The sequence below is a fragment of the Phalaenopsis equestris genome, unplaced genomic scaffold, assembly GCF_001263595.1.
Source record: "Phalaenopsis equestris unplaced genomic scaffold, ASM126359v1 Scaffold000755, whole genome shotgun sequence".
Lineage (NCBI taxonomy): Eukaryota > Viridiplantae > Streptophyta > Magnoliopsida > Asparagales > Orchidaceae > Phalaenopsis > Phalaenopsis equestris.
Genome location: NW_018165195.1, coordinates 99,342 through 116,037, shown reverse-complemented (window position 1 = coordinate 116,037; position 16,696 = coordinate 99,342). Strand labels below are relative to the sequence as shown.

At 35.5% G+C, this 16,696-nt stretch overlaps 2 protein-coding genes across 5 annotated transcripts in view; both read right to left on the bottom strand.

The window, feature by feature from the left end:
• Positions 1-2,746: 2,746 nt before the first annotated feature.
• LOC110030728 (thioredoxin H2-2) lies at positions 2,747-3,637 on the bottom strand. The gene is made up of 3 exons (XM_020733615.1): positions 3,358-3,637; positions 3,135-3,257; positions 2,747-3,028 (listed from the first exon to the last, which is right to left on the bottom strand). Exons 1-3 carry the CDS (start codon positions 3,493-3,495, stop codon positions 2,897-2,899), a joined length of 393 nt encoding a protein of 130 aa, XP_020589274.1. The 5' UTR covers positions 3,496-3,637; the 3' UTR covers positions 2,747-2,896.
• Positions 3,638-6,055: 2,418 nt separating this feature from the next.
• LOC110030726 overlaps positions 6,056-16,696 on the bottom strand; it is a 40,464-nt gene continuing 29,823 nt past the window's right edge. For 2 of the 4 annotated variants that reach the window (XM_020733611.1, XM_020733613.1), the window contains 4 exons: positions 15,021-15,169; positions 10,615-10,701; positions 9,768-9,896; positions 8,634-9,125 (listed from right to left, as the gene is read on the bottom strand). In XM_020733611.1, the coding sequence (XP_020589270.1) occupies positions 9,009-9,125; positions 9,768-9,896; positions 10,615-10,701; positions 15,021-15,169 (482 nt within the window). In that variant the 3' untranslated portion in view covers positions 8,634-9,008. Of the gene's footprint in view, positions 6,827-8,632; positions 9,126-9,767; positions 9,897-10,614; positions 10,702-15,020; positions 15,170-16,696 lie in introns of those variants that run through there. The other 2 variants (XM_020733612.1, XM_020733614.1) reach the window with 2 other exon arrangements.

The window sequence follows — 16,696 nt, the reverse complement described above, 5'->3', positions numbered from 1 at the left end:
TTTACATATCTGATTCCTCAGTTTTTAGGTTACATTTGTGACTTTGGTGTCATAAACCGGAATGGGCTCGACTCTAAATCGAATAACAAGCTAATTTTGAGCCGCACTAAATCTATTCGAGCATATTTCAATTTGAGTTGGGGTCGGCTTGAAATCAACAGCTCTCAACCGCAGCGTGATGTGCACAACCACTATCCATATTATATTAAAATAAAAAAGAAAAATTTTAATGTGTTGTTTGAGTGCTCATCTTTCTCACAAAAAAATTAGGAAAAATAAAAAACAAAAAGCTCTCTAATAAGATGATCTTGCACTTAATATGCAAATATTATATTTGATGAGCCTGTTATTGGAATGGATGGGAAAATATGATGATCTATTAAATTTGTGACATTACAATGTTCGTGAGGAAAAAATATTCCATATGGACAGCGTATGTAGAAATACATACGCTGTCCGATCTATATCATTCAACAGTTTTTTTTTCTTAAATAAAAAATAAATTGAGGCCCATCAAAATACATCTTTGCTTTGATGGACGGTGGAGATCGTACATCATATGTAATTTTGCATTCGAATCTCAATGACACGCTTATAGTATTTCAGGAGTTGTTAGATGGCACTAAAATGTGCCACATTTTTCCTTATAAAAATGATACGAGTTATTAAAAAAAAATGTTGATTCTACAATAAGTATCGAGTTTAAGTGGTTAAAATTTACATAAATAAGGACTAAGAAAAATTAAAATTAATGTGTGTCAAATACATGTATAATCTGTGGTATGTAAAATAATTAACATATCTCATGAACAATGTGATGATTAAAATCATTTAAATTTAATTTATCTTAGATGTTAAATTCAGAATTTCAAAAATAACCTTATGATGGCGTTACGTAATAACTATAGTTAATGAATGAGTAAGAACTAATAAAATTTATGATGCAAATATGGTGGTTTGTGGTCTCTCTCCACCGTCAATTGGGGCTGTGAATTTAGCTTGAAGAACGTTAGTTGTTTAAAAATTGATTTGAGTGTTGGCTTGAATTGAGATCGGATCGAAATAAATGAACTAAGCTATGAGCCGAAATTTTGTCTAAATTTTCTTTCGGGCCAATTTCGGGTTGTACATAGATCCGCTCAAATTGACTCGAGATTGGCTCGTAGTATTTTTTTTTTTGGTTTAATATATATATATATAATGCAAAGTAAAATCGAATATAACGAACCACAAACACTTTTGAGCTAATTTCAAGCTTTAACATATCAAAATAACTTAATTTAAGCCAGTCAGTTTCAATTTTGAGTTGAATCAAGCCGGTGCCGAGCTAAACGGATAAAAAAAACTCAAATTGAATATGAAAAAGGTGTAAGATTTTGCTATTAATAAAATTATTTATCATTTTTTTAATGAATGATAAATTAATAAAAATACTTATGAAGATAAAAATAAATAAATTTTTTCAACTGCTAATTAAATTCTTTCCCAAAACCTAAATTTTGCCTATACTATTTTGGATTATAAAGTAAATTTATATATTTTCTGATATAAAATATTTCCCTATATAAAGATGCTGGTTCAAAAAGAAAAATTGACTTTATAAGCCTCATAATAGGATGAACTAAAAAAACATTCCTTTTATTTATTTTTTTGGAAAACATCATTAGGGGGCGTTGAATTAAATTTTCAAATACTTGAGAGGAACAATCAATATAACACTTTGCTTTACAAGTGTTGAGATTAATCTACATGGATACGTAGAATCAGCTTCGACGGGAGATCTTAATAGTAGAAGTACATGTTATACATTCATTTGTGGGAGTCGGCTACATGAATCCTTTTTCTCCATTGCGTCTTATTTAGTGTCATATTTTCATTTAGTTACTAATAAATTAAGATCATTTTTTATACAATAAACCCAAGTCTCCCGAGGTCTACCTCTGCCTTTCTTAACATTTTCCTAGAAGGATAAAATTTAATTATAAAAATTATGCCTTCAACACTTATCAGCCAATTCAAACCTATCAATTAATGCTTTCATGCCCATTGGAATCTAATATTAAGGTTATAATGAAAGAGTATAAATGGAAAAAATAGAGACAAAAACATAAATAACAATATATATATATATATAGAAACATTTCAATAATTCCAGTTCTAAAGCTTGGATACGCCTATGATGAGAGCTTCATGCACTACATGCTATAAATTTTTTTGTGACCTTCAATGTAAAATAGAGCACAATTCATTGTATCCAAATCATAATTGATTCTAAACTTCAATAGGGTCACATTCCAATACAACAAAAATGTCTTCCTTTTTTTTTGGTTCAATCAAACAAAAACATTGCCATAGGCAATTGTATTATGTCATCTTGTCTTTTTCAAAATTATTCCTTCCTTAAAATCCACCCAAGTTTTCAGTGATGCAACCATCAATCTTATCATCACTGACTTTCTTAACTTGAATTTTCCAACATTCTTTCTTTTTTGCCCCATAAAATGAAGGCAATTGTCATTTTTAATACTAACTCATACACTACAACCTCGCCAATCATGATCAAAACATATTTCACTCAACATCAACAAACTAAAAAAAGCTAACCATATACAAATATTGAATGCATCAGAATGTTTCGCAACCCTATATTTGCTAAAGTGTATGTACCATAGCAATCAAATTTTAATAACATCAACCAAAGAATAAAGCAATTATTTTTATAATATAAAGACAAAAATCACCAACATGATGCAGAAAAATCAAATTCAGAAAACAGGATACAAAACATCCACACCATTACAAGTTAAAGGCAGGTAGATTGAAACCATTAATTGCCTTAAAAACTTACAATTATAGCAATTACATAGTAAGATATTTTCGAGAAGTCGCCATCAGGTCAGGCTATGAATTGTTCAACCTTGCTCTGGAGTTCCTCCTTCTTCGCACCGACAACTCTCGCCACCTCCTTTCCACCTTTCACAAGCACAAAGGTAGGCATCGCCTGAACCCTCCATTGCTGGGACACCTCCTGATCCATTTTAAGATTTCAATCACCCAGAAAACCCTAACCCTAAATCCTAAATCGCGAGAAAAGCTCCAACGAGAGTAACAGAATTGGGAAAGGGAAAACGCACTGATAGCTCGTCGACATCAATTTTGACGAATGAAGCTTCGTTGAATCGGGAAGCCAGGGCCTTGAAGTTCGGCTCGATGAATCGGCACGGCCCGCACCAAGTCGCAGAGAAATCGATCACCAGCTTCAGATCAAAGAAGGAGGTGAGAGGAGAAGAAAAGGAAAGGGATTTTGCGCGGCGAATTGTTTAGTGAGGGGTAGGAGAGGGGGCATAGAAAGCTTACGAGTTTGTTGGAGTTTTTATGGGCTGTCCAGTGTTCGTTCCAGGATTCTTTGGAGTGGACGGCAACGACGGCGGAACCTTCTTCCTCGGCTGCAGCGGCGGCCGCGGGATTCAGCAAGGTGGAGAAGAAAGATCCCATCTTTGATGTTTCTTCCTTTCCTCCTTTGATCGGCTATGGAGCCAGTGAGAACTTATTGGCTCTCTGTTGTTGGTGATTTGTTGGAGGAGGACGATGATTTTGTGAGAATTTTGAAAAAGAATTATTGATCTATTAATTTTGATTAAAATTTTACGGGAGAAAATGAAAATGGTGCATGTGTAGGTTAGCATGGGCACACGTTAAGAACGGTGACGTGCACCAATATTTTTTTATCAACTAGCACGTATTTTAAGATATAATATGGATCTCGAGATAATTGCTTCAAAGTTTTGATTTGAGTAAACTTATAATAAAACCGACCGGTTCGACGAGATGGACTCAAAGATACAAAAATTGGTTCCGTCTGAGTTGAATTAAGTCAAGATCAAGTCATTTAATTACATGACCAACTACGACCTACGTGATTCACAATTTGTGCAATCACCCACTCTGTTCGTTGCTGCCTACGGATGTTAGCACAACTCACCACCGTAGCCTACGTGATCGACTTCGTTCTATGTGGTTCACAGCTCTTGCAGCACCCGACTTTGGCTCCTGCGGCCCACAGACGCCTTCACAGCTCACCACCATGGTACGTGCTGATTTCAACCTATGTGATTCACAGCTCGTGTGACTCTGAACTCCAACCCTCCGCATCCTACAAACGTCGTCACAACTCACTAACATGGCCTACATGCGTTGTCACAACTCACTACCACGATCTACGTGACCGACTTCGGCCTATGTGATTCACAGCTCGTACAACACGAACTTCAGCCCCCACGACCTACTGACATTAATATTTCTTTTTATAAATTCTACACAAATTCTTTGTTTTTGCCGTCCTAACCATAAAGCGGTGATAATGCCCCACTTAAAAAAAGAGGGCGGCGGGCGGGCGAGCACAATTACATACAAACAACTCGAAAAAATCAACCACTCTCAGACATCCAATTATTATAATTCATGGTAAATCATCAGCCCATATTTTCATTTTTAATCAAATTCTCAATATCTTGATCTTAACACGCGTAAATATATCGGCTTGATAGTTCAAAAAAAACTCACATAAATGATGAATTTATAAATATCAATGTTTTGAAAATTATTAAAAAATAAAATAAAAATAATAAAGAAAAGCTGGGCTTTGTTTGAAAATGTCACGTGCCCAACTCAAAAGCGGGCTTGGGCCATAGCTGGAGAATTTGATTCATTCTACTTCAATGGGATTTTGACCAAATTTAATCACACTATCAATTATACAAAAGAAAGCTTTCTAGTGCATATACATACATACCACACAATTCTTATATATTTACATATTAATACCTAAAGTTTCATATTTGCATATACATAACTCTAATCTTTAGTACAATATAAAAAAAAAAATACAATTATTAACTTTCTATTCATATATAGATTTATGAAACCAAGCGTTATGAATACAAATATGTCGGCATGAATATAGAGACAATCCAACAGTTAAACCCGACGACTGTGAACAGAAGGATCCACCCAACCCCAGACCATGAAGAAGCTCGTATACTCAAATTGAAGATCGATCAACTAAAAGGCAAGATGATCGGCTTAAAGCTGACCTGTCAGACTGTTATGCAATACCCTATACACTACAACTGGTAGTATTGTACCAAATAGACTAACCTACACCAACTAGTGTATTTGACAGACATGTAATGTACTAAAGTAACCATCGCAAAAATTATGGATTAAAGGGCATACATGTAATCTTAACTCCATGCCCCCTAGGTCTATAAATAGGGAGACATTTTTCGAATAAAGATTATTCGCTTTTTAATGTTCATTTCTGCCTTTCTCCCTCATGGAAAACTTTAGATTCAACAGATATGTAAATAAACAGAAATTGTGTGATATATAAAGTAAATTTTTCAAAAAAAAAAAAATGCAATAATGTCCCTTATATTTTTATTTTGGCAAGATACACCAAAATACTTTTCATAAAAAACCTTGTAATGGGTATAAAATTTTATATTCACAGAGTGCTTATTAGTGAAAGTCCCTTGAAAAATTTGTGCCTATTTAAGATTTACTAATAATAAAATATATTAAATAATAAAAAAATTAAAAACATTCGAATAAATTCACTTCTGCATAGGATTGTGAATGAGCCGAGTTGGGCCAAGCTTACCTTAGGCTGAACTCAGCTAAATCGTATTACAAGTTATTTATGTTCGATTCGAGTTCGAGCCAAAATTTGACTGTACTTAGCTTGTTTAATTTTTTTAATCAATCATATTTGAATTAAATTTTTAAAAGCTAAGAACTAGAATTAGTACATCACATTTTATGTAAAATTATTAACAAATAATTTTAAAATTTTAAATAAATAAATAATTGGAAAAAAATTGAATTATGAATTGCATATAAAATTTTCTTGTGATTAAACAATATAAATAAGTGCTCACAAACTAATTCATTGAAATATAAAAATGAAATTAAATTAATTTAAATTAAATTAATATAATTAATTAAACTTTATTTAAAAAATATATAGTTATCATCAACAATAATATTGCGCATGTAACAAATTGTATGCCATAGTCTTATAAATCTATAAATCCGACTTAGGTTGTATGTGATAGATGAATATGAATGAGTTTTGTCCCTTCAAATTTCTTTATCATTTCTTTTTTCAGATAATTACACACAACCCACCTGAAACAACCACTGATTTTTTTGAACTACCTTTTGAATCCTCACCAGGCCTTCGGATCGTGCCCAAGTAATGGAGTTGGATTTCGGGAAAAGGAGAAAGAGAGGAGTTGGCCAATCGAGATGACAGGTTGTCTACCTTTTCTATGGCTAGCCTATAGTGGCTGGATGGCTAGGGTGACCGGCCAAATAATGCTCTATGTGGTTGGTCAGGCATGGTGGCCGGTCGGCTAAGTTGGTTGGCCAAGTGCTTCTCCACCTGGTCGGCTCAAGAGGACGACTGAGGTGACCGGTCGAGTTGTTCTTCGTGTGTCCTGTAGATCTTCATATGGTAGGCCTAGGTGGTCAGCCAATTGAACTCCATATGGCCGGCCGATCGGTGGTTGCGTAATGGGATGTCCTACAGTGAGTGATAGAGCAAAGAGGTCGGTCGGCTGTAAATTACATGGCTGGCCCGGATGGCCGACCGACAAGTGATGGATGGCCAGGATGGCCGATAGAATAGATGGCGACGCTTGTAAGTGCTAGTGACAGCTCCGACGAAAATGTCTTTGACGGTGGTGGCCCCCTTGGCTCGACGATTAGTCTATTTTTAGGATATACATGAAGCCCTTGAGTTTTTCACTTTTTGGAGGTGAAGCTGCAATAAAAATGAAAAACTCATTAGTGCAAAAAAAAAAATCATTTTGTAAGTCTCTAGTTGGACTTAAACTTGTAACAATCCTCTTCCTAGCCTTTAATGAATAAGTTTTTTTGGAAAAATAATAATCAACTATTGTCAACTCAAGCTTGTTCCTTACCCATCTCTCTTACCCTTGTCGAAACATCATCTCCGGTGGGCCTCACTTTACATCAGGTCTTAGGCAGTATTCTCGCTGCCTTCGTGAGGGTAATCGATGCGACTCGTCAGTGGAGTGATTTGTGTTGTACCCCCTACAGAATTTATCGCTTCGGGACAGAGAACCGCCTCCATAACTTCTTCAGATTAAGCTTCGAGATGGGTTTTTGAAAATTTCTTGAGGTCGAGAGAGCTGTTTTGTTTGCTCATCCGAGATGAAAGACTTAAATCAAGAGAGAAATTTTGCTTGTCCCGGAGGAGAGACTTAGATCGAGAGTGATAACTAGCTTGTTTGTTCCGGAGGAGAGGCCTAAAATGAGAGAGTTTATGATCAAGCTTTCTTTTTAGATTTTAGATAAAAAACTTTTCCCAACCCAAGCACAATTCTTGCCCATCTCTCCTACCCTTGTAGGAACATTGCCTCAGGCGGGCCTAACCTTATGCCAGTTCTTAGGCGATACTGCGATGTCTTTGGGAGAGTAACCAACAAGACTCATTAGTGGGGTGATTTGCATCATAGCCCTTACAGATTTTGTCGTTTCAGGGCAGAGAACCACCTTCATAGCTTCTTATGAATCGAGTTTCGAGATGGGTTTTTGGAGATTTCTTGAGGTCGAGCGAAGGGTTTTGTTTGCTCATCCAGGAAGAGGGACTTAAATCAAGAGAGATAATTTGCTCGTCTTGGAGGAGAGAAGCTTAGAGAGAGAGAGTGTGTGTGAGCTTATTTTATATTTTCTTTTGGAAAGCTCTCCTAAGGGAGAGACTCAAAATGAAGGGAGAGAAGTTTGTATTACTAATGAAGAGAGAGATTTAATATTTTACTTTTCTTAGAATTTTTCTCTTTTCATCTTTAATGAACAATAAATAAAGGGAGAGGAGGTGTTTATGATCCTTTTTTTGTTTTTCTAAAGAGATCTTTTTTCTCTTGGAATATGAGATGAGTTATTTTTCCTTGTCTTTTTCTTATTGTCTTTTTTTTCTTTTTGTCTTGACATCTACTTTATGTCTTGTCACCTTTTATTTTGTCTTTTCACTTTTCCGGTTTTTTTATCTTCTTCTTTCCTTGCTTCTTCTTTTCCTTTTTTTTTAATTTCTTGTTTCTTTGTCATTTGGCTTTCTCCAAACCAGAAAACATCTTTTCGTCTGGTTAGCGGCATGCCCCACGCTCGCCGCAACTTTAGGATGTCGAATCCGAATGTCTTTCAGATCGTGTGAGAAGAGGGGGGTGGTTGTGGGCGTCAGACAAAGAGAGGGCGACACAAGAGAGGTTACGATGTGAGCCTTGCCTTATAAGAGCAGCATGGGGTAATTTGGTTCATATCCATCTCCGCTAGCATCGGGCGGTCGACTGGATGGCAGTGCTTATAGGCGTTGGTGACAACTTGGTCGATGATGTCTTTGACAGTGGCGGCTCCCTTGGCTTGATGAGCAGCCTGTTTTTAGGATATACACTATCGATCCGATGTATTTTTGAGGATTTGATAAAAATGAAAAATATGAGTTTGGGTTTTATCATTAATTTTGACATTTTAATGGAAATTTGAAATATGAAAGAGAGCAGATGATTTGTAAATATCAAGTTTCAGGCGATCTATATGTAATTTCCCCTTACTTTTTATGTTGGACTAAAGAGGAACCTAATAACAACACAACCAAAAATTTGGTCAGGATGGGTCTCAAACTCTTTTATCTGCTTTTGCCATGCGTACAATACACAAATAATTAATACTGCACTAATGAATATCCAACTATAACTCTTTTCTAATAACACCTCCCTGGAAACAGAAGTAAAAAGTGTGAAAATATATCATTATAGAAAAAAACGGGCCTAATAAGATGGTAGAGCTGACAATATTGCTTTACTCTAATTTTTTGCAGAAATATAGGCATAATACATCATGCAAGTTTCCAAAGTAACTATAGCATCAAAATAGGCCAAAAACTATACAAAATTACCTCAATGAACAGCTAAAGAAAGAGGCTCTCAACTGTACACGAAATCAAATTCTGATTTAGGTCCGCGATCAATCTGTCTCGATGAAGCAATGTGACGCCTGACGGCAAGTTCATTCGTCTCAAATATGAATCTCAGGTCTTTAATCTGCAAGCAGGATAAATACAAACTTTTAGATATGTAAGAAAACCGAGTTCACACATGTATGTCTCAGCATTATTAATGTTGGAGAAATTCAAACACCAGTATTTTTAAGCCTTAGTTTTGAGGGATAATTATATGCATAACACCCAAAACATTGCTATTTGCAAAATCTAGCACCGAGGTGATATTTTTGAACTACTAAACCGATGTATGCGTGCCACGATCAAACCATTTTGAATTTGATAAAAATGAAAAATATGGGTTGGTTTTATCATGAATTTTGATATGTGAGTGAGAATTTGAAGATGATGAATGAATGAAAGAGGGTGCTAGACTCAAAAATAGCAATGTTTGGAGTGCTATCTATGTAATTGTCCCTTGTTTTTATCCTCTAATTAAACAAAATTTCAACATTTAGATTATCTTATAACTCCAAACATCAATAAAAAAAATGAATGGCATATAAGTAGGGTTACACATATATAAATTGTTAATTATTTCAAAAATCACTAAAAACAATGACGGTAAATATTTACTCCAGATATCTGGTAATTAGGGAAATAATGAAATTTTGTTGCAGCAATGGAAAAAACAAATGCCAATCATTTCAATGAACAAATAAAGCGAGATAGAACTATTCCTCACCTCAATCAAAGCACAGGAGCACAAATTAATACGCTTCTTCACTGGCACTTCCTTACCATTAACAAAAATGGAGCTTTTGCCAATGTTTTTGAGATGAAAACATCCATCTTCATCCATCTTAATAATTGCCTATACAACACAATAGAAGTGCAATCAAAGAACTATATATATTACAGCAAATGATCAATGGAGTATTGACAGAAGATACACTAAAAAGCAGCTTCGAAGTCTTCGAAAGATTTAAAGATGCGTATCTTTTAAGCACATTAGATTTTGTGCCGATTAGACAAAAGCAGAATGATCGTTTAAAAAGGATTCGATGACATGACAAGGTTGACAATATTTAGAGGAAACTGAGTTATGATGCAATCTTAAGAAAGTGAGTTTATAACTCTCCTTTAACCAAACACACAACTTCCCTTGGGGTTCTCAACAACTAAGCTATCCTACTAATACTTTAGACCCTTTCCCAATCACTAAGATGAGATGTGCAGAATCATGGCTCAGAAAGATCATGTTATGAAACGAAAAGAAATATTGATACCCTACAGCAGAGAGTTTGAGCAAATTTCAATGAAGAAAATATAAATTTATTTTGCGTGTGAATTTTAGTAAAAAGAAGCATGATAACTCAAGACATCCGAGAAAAAAATATTGAACACATGTATACAACAGATAGATACACAGAAAAATGAAGACTTCATTCAACATATAGAAGCTTTGAGCAAGATTTTCATAATTTTCACCAGTTATTCTAGACGAACCAGACATCCTCATGCTGCCAAAATGATCACTAATTATTCACTATTCATTATTTGACGAAGATTCCAGAAGTCTAAATATGCACCTGACGTCTGGATATCTTATTAGCGCGTCCTTCTTTTGCCAGGTCAATGTCAACTTTTATTTCTTCTGTTTCCCTTCCAAGCAACACCTGAAAGTTTAAGTCAATTACGAAATACATTTAGGACTCATTTGGTTGCTTGTAGACAAAATATTATTTGCAAAATGATTATTTCATCCGTGTGCATATTAATTTTGAAGTTTGGAGCAATGCATAAGATGTTGACTTTACTTCATTTTCATTAATGATTGGTTCTCTGACTTAAGATTACTTAAAAGATTTAAAATACAAGGAATCACTATGCCTGCAATCCAGAACATATAAAAAGAGCTAGCTAACATTTTGTGAAGTAAACTAGCATAGAATTGAATCCAACTACAGAACAAAGTAGCCTCAGTACTAGCAGATGCAAAAATAAAGAGCGTATTCAACAAAAAGATATAATTACATCAGACTTGACTAATTGAGAAGTTAAAACTACCCTAGGATTTCTAGGTTGCAAAGCTTATGAATAAGTCCATTAAATCCATTGTAAAAGTTGGCATAAAATATTAGTCACTACCCAAGCTAAGTTAAAAAACAAAGGCGGTGTAGTTCATGGCAGATCAATCCAGACCATGTTTGACTTCCATGTATATTATAAATCACATTCAATGACCTGTAAAAATAAAAGTAATTGGTGCAGTGAAAATTCATTATGAAAGTCAGCCAATACAGAGAGCATGCAATTGTGTCGAGTTTGGAGTGTGAAGCGAGAAACTAGACACTATACCCCATAAGCATGCCTGTTCACAAACATTGAACAAGTTCTGGGAGCGTTCTTACAAAATAAGGATAGCCAGTGCATCAGGCTCATAAGTAATGGCATCAAAAGAAAATCATAGGTGAAGTATTAACATCAGTTTTTGAGTCACTTGGCGTTGGCACTTAAAAGATTAATTGTAGCACTTCAGTAAAACTGTCAAAAAAACTCGTCACTCGAAAACAACTCATTTTCGGCTCGCTTAATAGCGTGGGTTTGATTCGTTCTTTAAACAAATAAACCAAACGCAAATAAAATTTTTAATCTTAGTTTATGAACGAGCCGATCACAAACAACTTTTTGTTCAATAGTATTCAGATCATTTTGTCTTGAATTCATTAAATAATACATAAATAATATGTAAACGTTAAAATACTGGTATCTTTGATATGATATCAAAGATTTGGTTTGTAAAAATGGAAAATATAAAATTTAGGCATTAGAGATGTAAATCCACTAGAATTGGGTGGTATGTATGTGAATGCCCATGTTTAGATATCTAAATATATAAGAAATGGTTGTTATGTATGTAAATGCCTGAAAAAATTCCACTCGCCTCAGCATCACTGCCTTTCATTTAGATGATATGAAAACATATAAGATACGGATGGTATGGATGTAAATGCCCGAAAAAAAACTCCACAGGCATACCCGCTGCACATTAAGATGTTATATATGTAAATATATAAGAAAAGGGTAGTATGCATGGAAATGCCCAAGAAAATCCGTCTCTCCCATAAAAATATTCCACCCATATTAGCATGTTTTTAATATATTAAGGGATTGTTTGGAACAGCTTTTTTTTCTTGTTTTCTATTTTTTATTTTTGTTTTAAAAAAAATAAACCAAAAAACATGTTTGTTTTAATGTTTTTATTGCTTTCTTGTTTTACTTTTAAAAATTTTCGTTTCTTGTTTCAAAAACAAGGAGACAAGTAAAACTTATTTTTAGTGTTTTGAAGATAGCTTCTCCTAATTGAATCCCCAATCCCAACCCCGAGCGATGCCTTCTTTGATGCCGATGCCAATTCCTTCTTCAATGTTAATTCCTACTCTGACGGCGGCAGAGAGCATCTCCATGTTGGCGGAGGCCAAAAGCTTCCGTCGCAGCTCCCCCGCTGCCAACTCCTCTCATCAGAACAAACCCTCATGCTGCACTCTCCACTCAAAAAACCCTCTCCCGCCATCTCTCTCTCTTGCCCCAACAGTACCATTGCCAGCGGCCAAGCTCGCCATTACCCATACCAGAAAACCTACTTGTTCTTCTTCCTCTCAACCGAAACCCACCTCCAACTTACTCCCAACAACCTTCTCTCCACACAGAAAAAAAAAATCCTTCTCCCAAATTGAAAGCCCCACTCGATTCCTTCCACGCATGACGCTCTGCTCCAGCTTGACACCAACCAGACGACTCCTAAAAGGTAAAACAAGAAGAAATTGGGTTTAAGATTGTGGGATTTGAAGTTCTCTTTTGACTTTTTGATGTGATTTAAATTGAATCCTGCTCCAATTTTGTTTGATTTTGCTTCAAAACAATCCTTCATTCTAGATTTTTTAAATGAGAGAGGAATGAGATTTGAGATTCAGTTGGGGGAGCTACGACGAGAAAATTGTGACGTGTGCGTTTTGTTCTTCTAAACATGTTTTTTTTATTTTTTGGTTTTTAAAAACATAAAAATTATAACGATGTCAAGCCTATTTTGCTTTATGTTAAAACAAAAAAAAAGGAAAAAAAACAAACTCAAAAAAAAAAAAGAAAAAAAAAAGTGATCCCAAACAGCCCCTAAAATCATATGATAGTGGCCACCTCAAATACGACAGTGTTTATTAAAGGTAGGAAGGCGGCATTTAGATCTCTCATGCCGTGGAAATGAACATGCCAATGACTCTTCTTTGTTGACCGCTGCTTGTGACCCAAGGGACCATGCATTCTATAATCTCATGCATTTTAGTCCCACAACGGGAAGACGAAAAGTTAGTTGTGAGATAAGCTTTAAAAAAGAAAAATTAAGAATTTTTAATGCAAGAAAAATTTCAGTGTTGCGGGGTGCAAAGCATCTGAATCGTATTCGATAAAAATAATTAATTTTTTAAATTTAATAAAAAATGTTTTAATTAATCACTTTTTTTAGCCCAATAAGCAAGTGAGTTAAATTCATATCAAACACAAGCTTAACTTGAATGAATGAGTTTGAATTGAGCTGAAAAAAAAAAAGCTATTTACGAGCCATTTCAAACAATAGTCGAACACAAACAAAAAAAAAAAAAATGAACGAGCTCAGCACGAACAAGCCTTGGGCTCGCTCAAGCTTGACTTGTTTACCCCACTTAATTCATTTTTTTTTCCTCTCTAAAAAGTTCTCTATTTCAGTTTCTCTTAACAGCCCCAAATCACCAGTTTGAGAGACAAATTAAAACTAAACAGGCTCTCAAAGTTTATTAACATCAGCTAGGTATCAAATTAGTGACTCATGTTCATTCTTGAATAATCCCCTATTCATACTCCCACCATCCAAGAAATAGTCCTAAAACTCTACACTGACAGAGAATCATCCTTCCCGACACATCCGATCATCATTCCAAATCCAAAGTTCCTTGTGTTTCTTTTCTTTTTATTGGCACCTTGAACCGATAAAATAAAAAGAGGAATGAACAAATTAAAAGATATAAAGAAGCGAAAAATCATAAGGAAAGAAATGGGAGAAAAATACAAGACATTTGCTAACCAACACCACACATTATCACTCCTATCATGGTGCCATCCATTATGCACTAATGCCCTTTGAAATCCTCAAAAGATTAATTATTTTCTAAGGGGCTTCCACATTCCAATACCACATGGCTTATTGGAGATCATACAAAATGCTTTGATCCCGATATACTCTCCACAAAAAAAGTTCTTATGCAGCAAAACTTATATGGCGCCACCCCTTCATTTTCATTAAGGGACTCCTATCCCTCATCCTACGTCAAATTGAGCTGAACTCAGCATGTCATCAATGAAGTTTGAAAGACCTAAGAATATATCGAAAATTTGGAGCTTGTTGCTAAAATTTCAAGTTGACACAGCTTTCTATGGCATATATCTTAATACTAACAATCTCAACGTTAATATCTTTTTTTAAGGTAATCAAATTTAATAAAAATAATATAAGACTTGGTCCCATCTCCAAAAATCCCACTTCTACTGGCCACAAGTGACAAAAATTTAAACGCCTCTGCACAGCAACAAACTTCAATTAATTTTCCATATTAACTTCAAGCTAACACTAAAACCGTAGCTCATAAGAAACTGACATGGAAGAGTATTGCAGAAAAGGGAGAGGGGATACACATTGTCTGGCAGTACATCTTATGACATTAAGATTGTTATATTCTACCAACCTTTTTCTACTTCTTAAGTTCTAATAGTCATCATGTCCATTCACAAACATAAGCCTTTTCGCTATTGCAACTACATAATTTATATTACAGAAGCAGAACTAAAAATATAAATAAAGAGCATTTCTTATTGAGAAAAAACACACATAACATATTAGCAAAAATTCAAAAAGGTCACAGACAAATTCTAGAGAAGTCAAAAAAAAAAAAAATGATACCATAATTACCTCGGGACTTTTGATGAAGTACTTCAAATTGCGGCCATAAAAAATTGCAAAAGCACCATGTGATGAAATGGCTCTATTCATATAAGAACGGGCACCTTGTTCCAACCTAATAATGGTCTTCTTGGTGTCCACGCATTGGTACCTTGATACTAATAAATTAAAAATAACAAATCATTGAACATAAATCATAGCATTCATACAGCGTTAATACTTAACAAAGATAAATATATTTGTACTTGTACATGCATACAAATAATAAGGGAAATTGTTGTTCGGTCCTTATTATATTCCCCATATTTTTAAAACCTAGTAGTTTGGCTAGCTGCCCAGAAGGCAAATTGCTGTCAACTCATTAGAGTCCTTGTGCTGTCAAAATTGAATTAATGATTCACCCTCCCTCTCCCTCCCTCCTCTAATCCACTCCATCGTGGTGTCACCCTTCCCTCTCCCTTCTGAATTGGCTGCAGGACTCTCTGCCTCTCCCTCAGCTCTTTCCCATCTCATTCCAAAGTGGACTCATGCCACCTTTCCCTTCCACAATGGCTGCTACAGTATCGTGAACCCTTTTTTTTCCTATTTGATTCCTTACCCTTTCTATCGCTTTCGTTGCCCACCTCTCTTTCCTAAGGGCTCAAGAGTTACATTACGAGAACCTGCATATATATATCAAGGTTCAACTTATGATGTGCCAAGACAGGATGCATATTTATTATATCAATAAGTGTCGTGGAAGAACAACGCCTATATGATCGACCTCCCAAGAGATTGCAATATCTCTGCTACCATTAATGTGGCAGACTTGAATTTGGGCTACAAGAAATCAAAAACTTCGACGAATGAAGTCAAAGCTCGCCCAACCCTGGGAGATTGACGCGAGAGCCTGGGTCGTGGTACTGTAGCTGCTACAATACCGCAGACCCTTTTTTTTCCTATTTGATTCCTTACCCTTTCTATCACTTTCCTTGCTCACCTCTCTTTCATATCCTAGCATTTGCCTATTATATTACCTTTCCTTTTTATTTTCTTTCCTTTCCTATGACCTTCTATTCCTATTTGATAACTTCTATTACATATATGTGTTGCATGTTGTTGACCTCATTTTTAGTGAGGTCTAGTCTTCCTCTTAGGGTTTAGGATCTAGTCTTAGAGATCTCTCTTCGACTATCTTAGAACCTTAGAAATGTGACCCGCCTCGTTCTAGAAATTCAACCTTTTTCTGTACTCTTTCGTGGTTTCGCGTGTGTGGTATCAGTTTCTAGCACTTAGAAGGATGAAACCAACATGAGGAAACCCAAAAGGAATTCCTATAGGACCTTTTGAGTCTTAAGGTGGCCTTTTGCACAATTCGCAATCCCGCGCACAAAACTTCGCAATTCGGAGAGTCGACACGTCTGATCGCCACAACTCGCATTGCTTGCATTGTTACTTGTCGAAGACTCGAATAAACTTCTTGAGACGATCGATCACGGGTCGAAATTTTGTGGAATTTGAATTTTGACGCGTTTTTGACCCGATTGTCGATGACGTCGTCCGAGCGACCCCGAATGACAAAACGGACTGCACCGGCACGTCCGGAGCATCGATTTTGCCAAGGGAGGACACCCATTTTGTTACAACGCCGCGCGTGAATAAATCGCATATAATTTTTTTATATATATATACAATAAGCCCAAGTC

Bases quoted from the DNA above. Each gene is read 5' to 3' on its own strand.
- LOC110030728 (XM_020733615.1), bottom strand. From the start codon at position 3,495: ATGGGATCTTTCTTCTCCACCTTGCTGAATCCCGCGGCCGCCGCTGCA. The intron at 3,258-3,357 runs GTAAGCTTTCTA...TTTGATCTGAAG, and splicing joins ATAAAAACTCCAACAAACTC to CTGGTGATCGATTTCTCTGC. The intron at 3,029-3,134 runs GTGCGTTTTCCC...AAAATGGATCAG, and splicing joins TTGATGTCGACGAGCTATCA to GAGGTGTCCCAGCAATGGAG.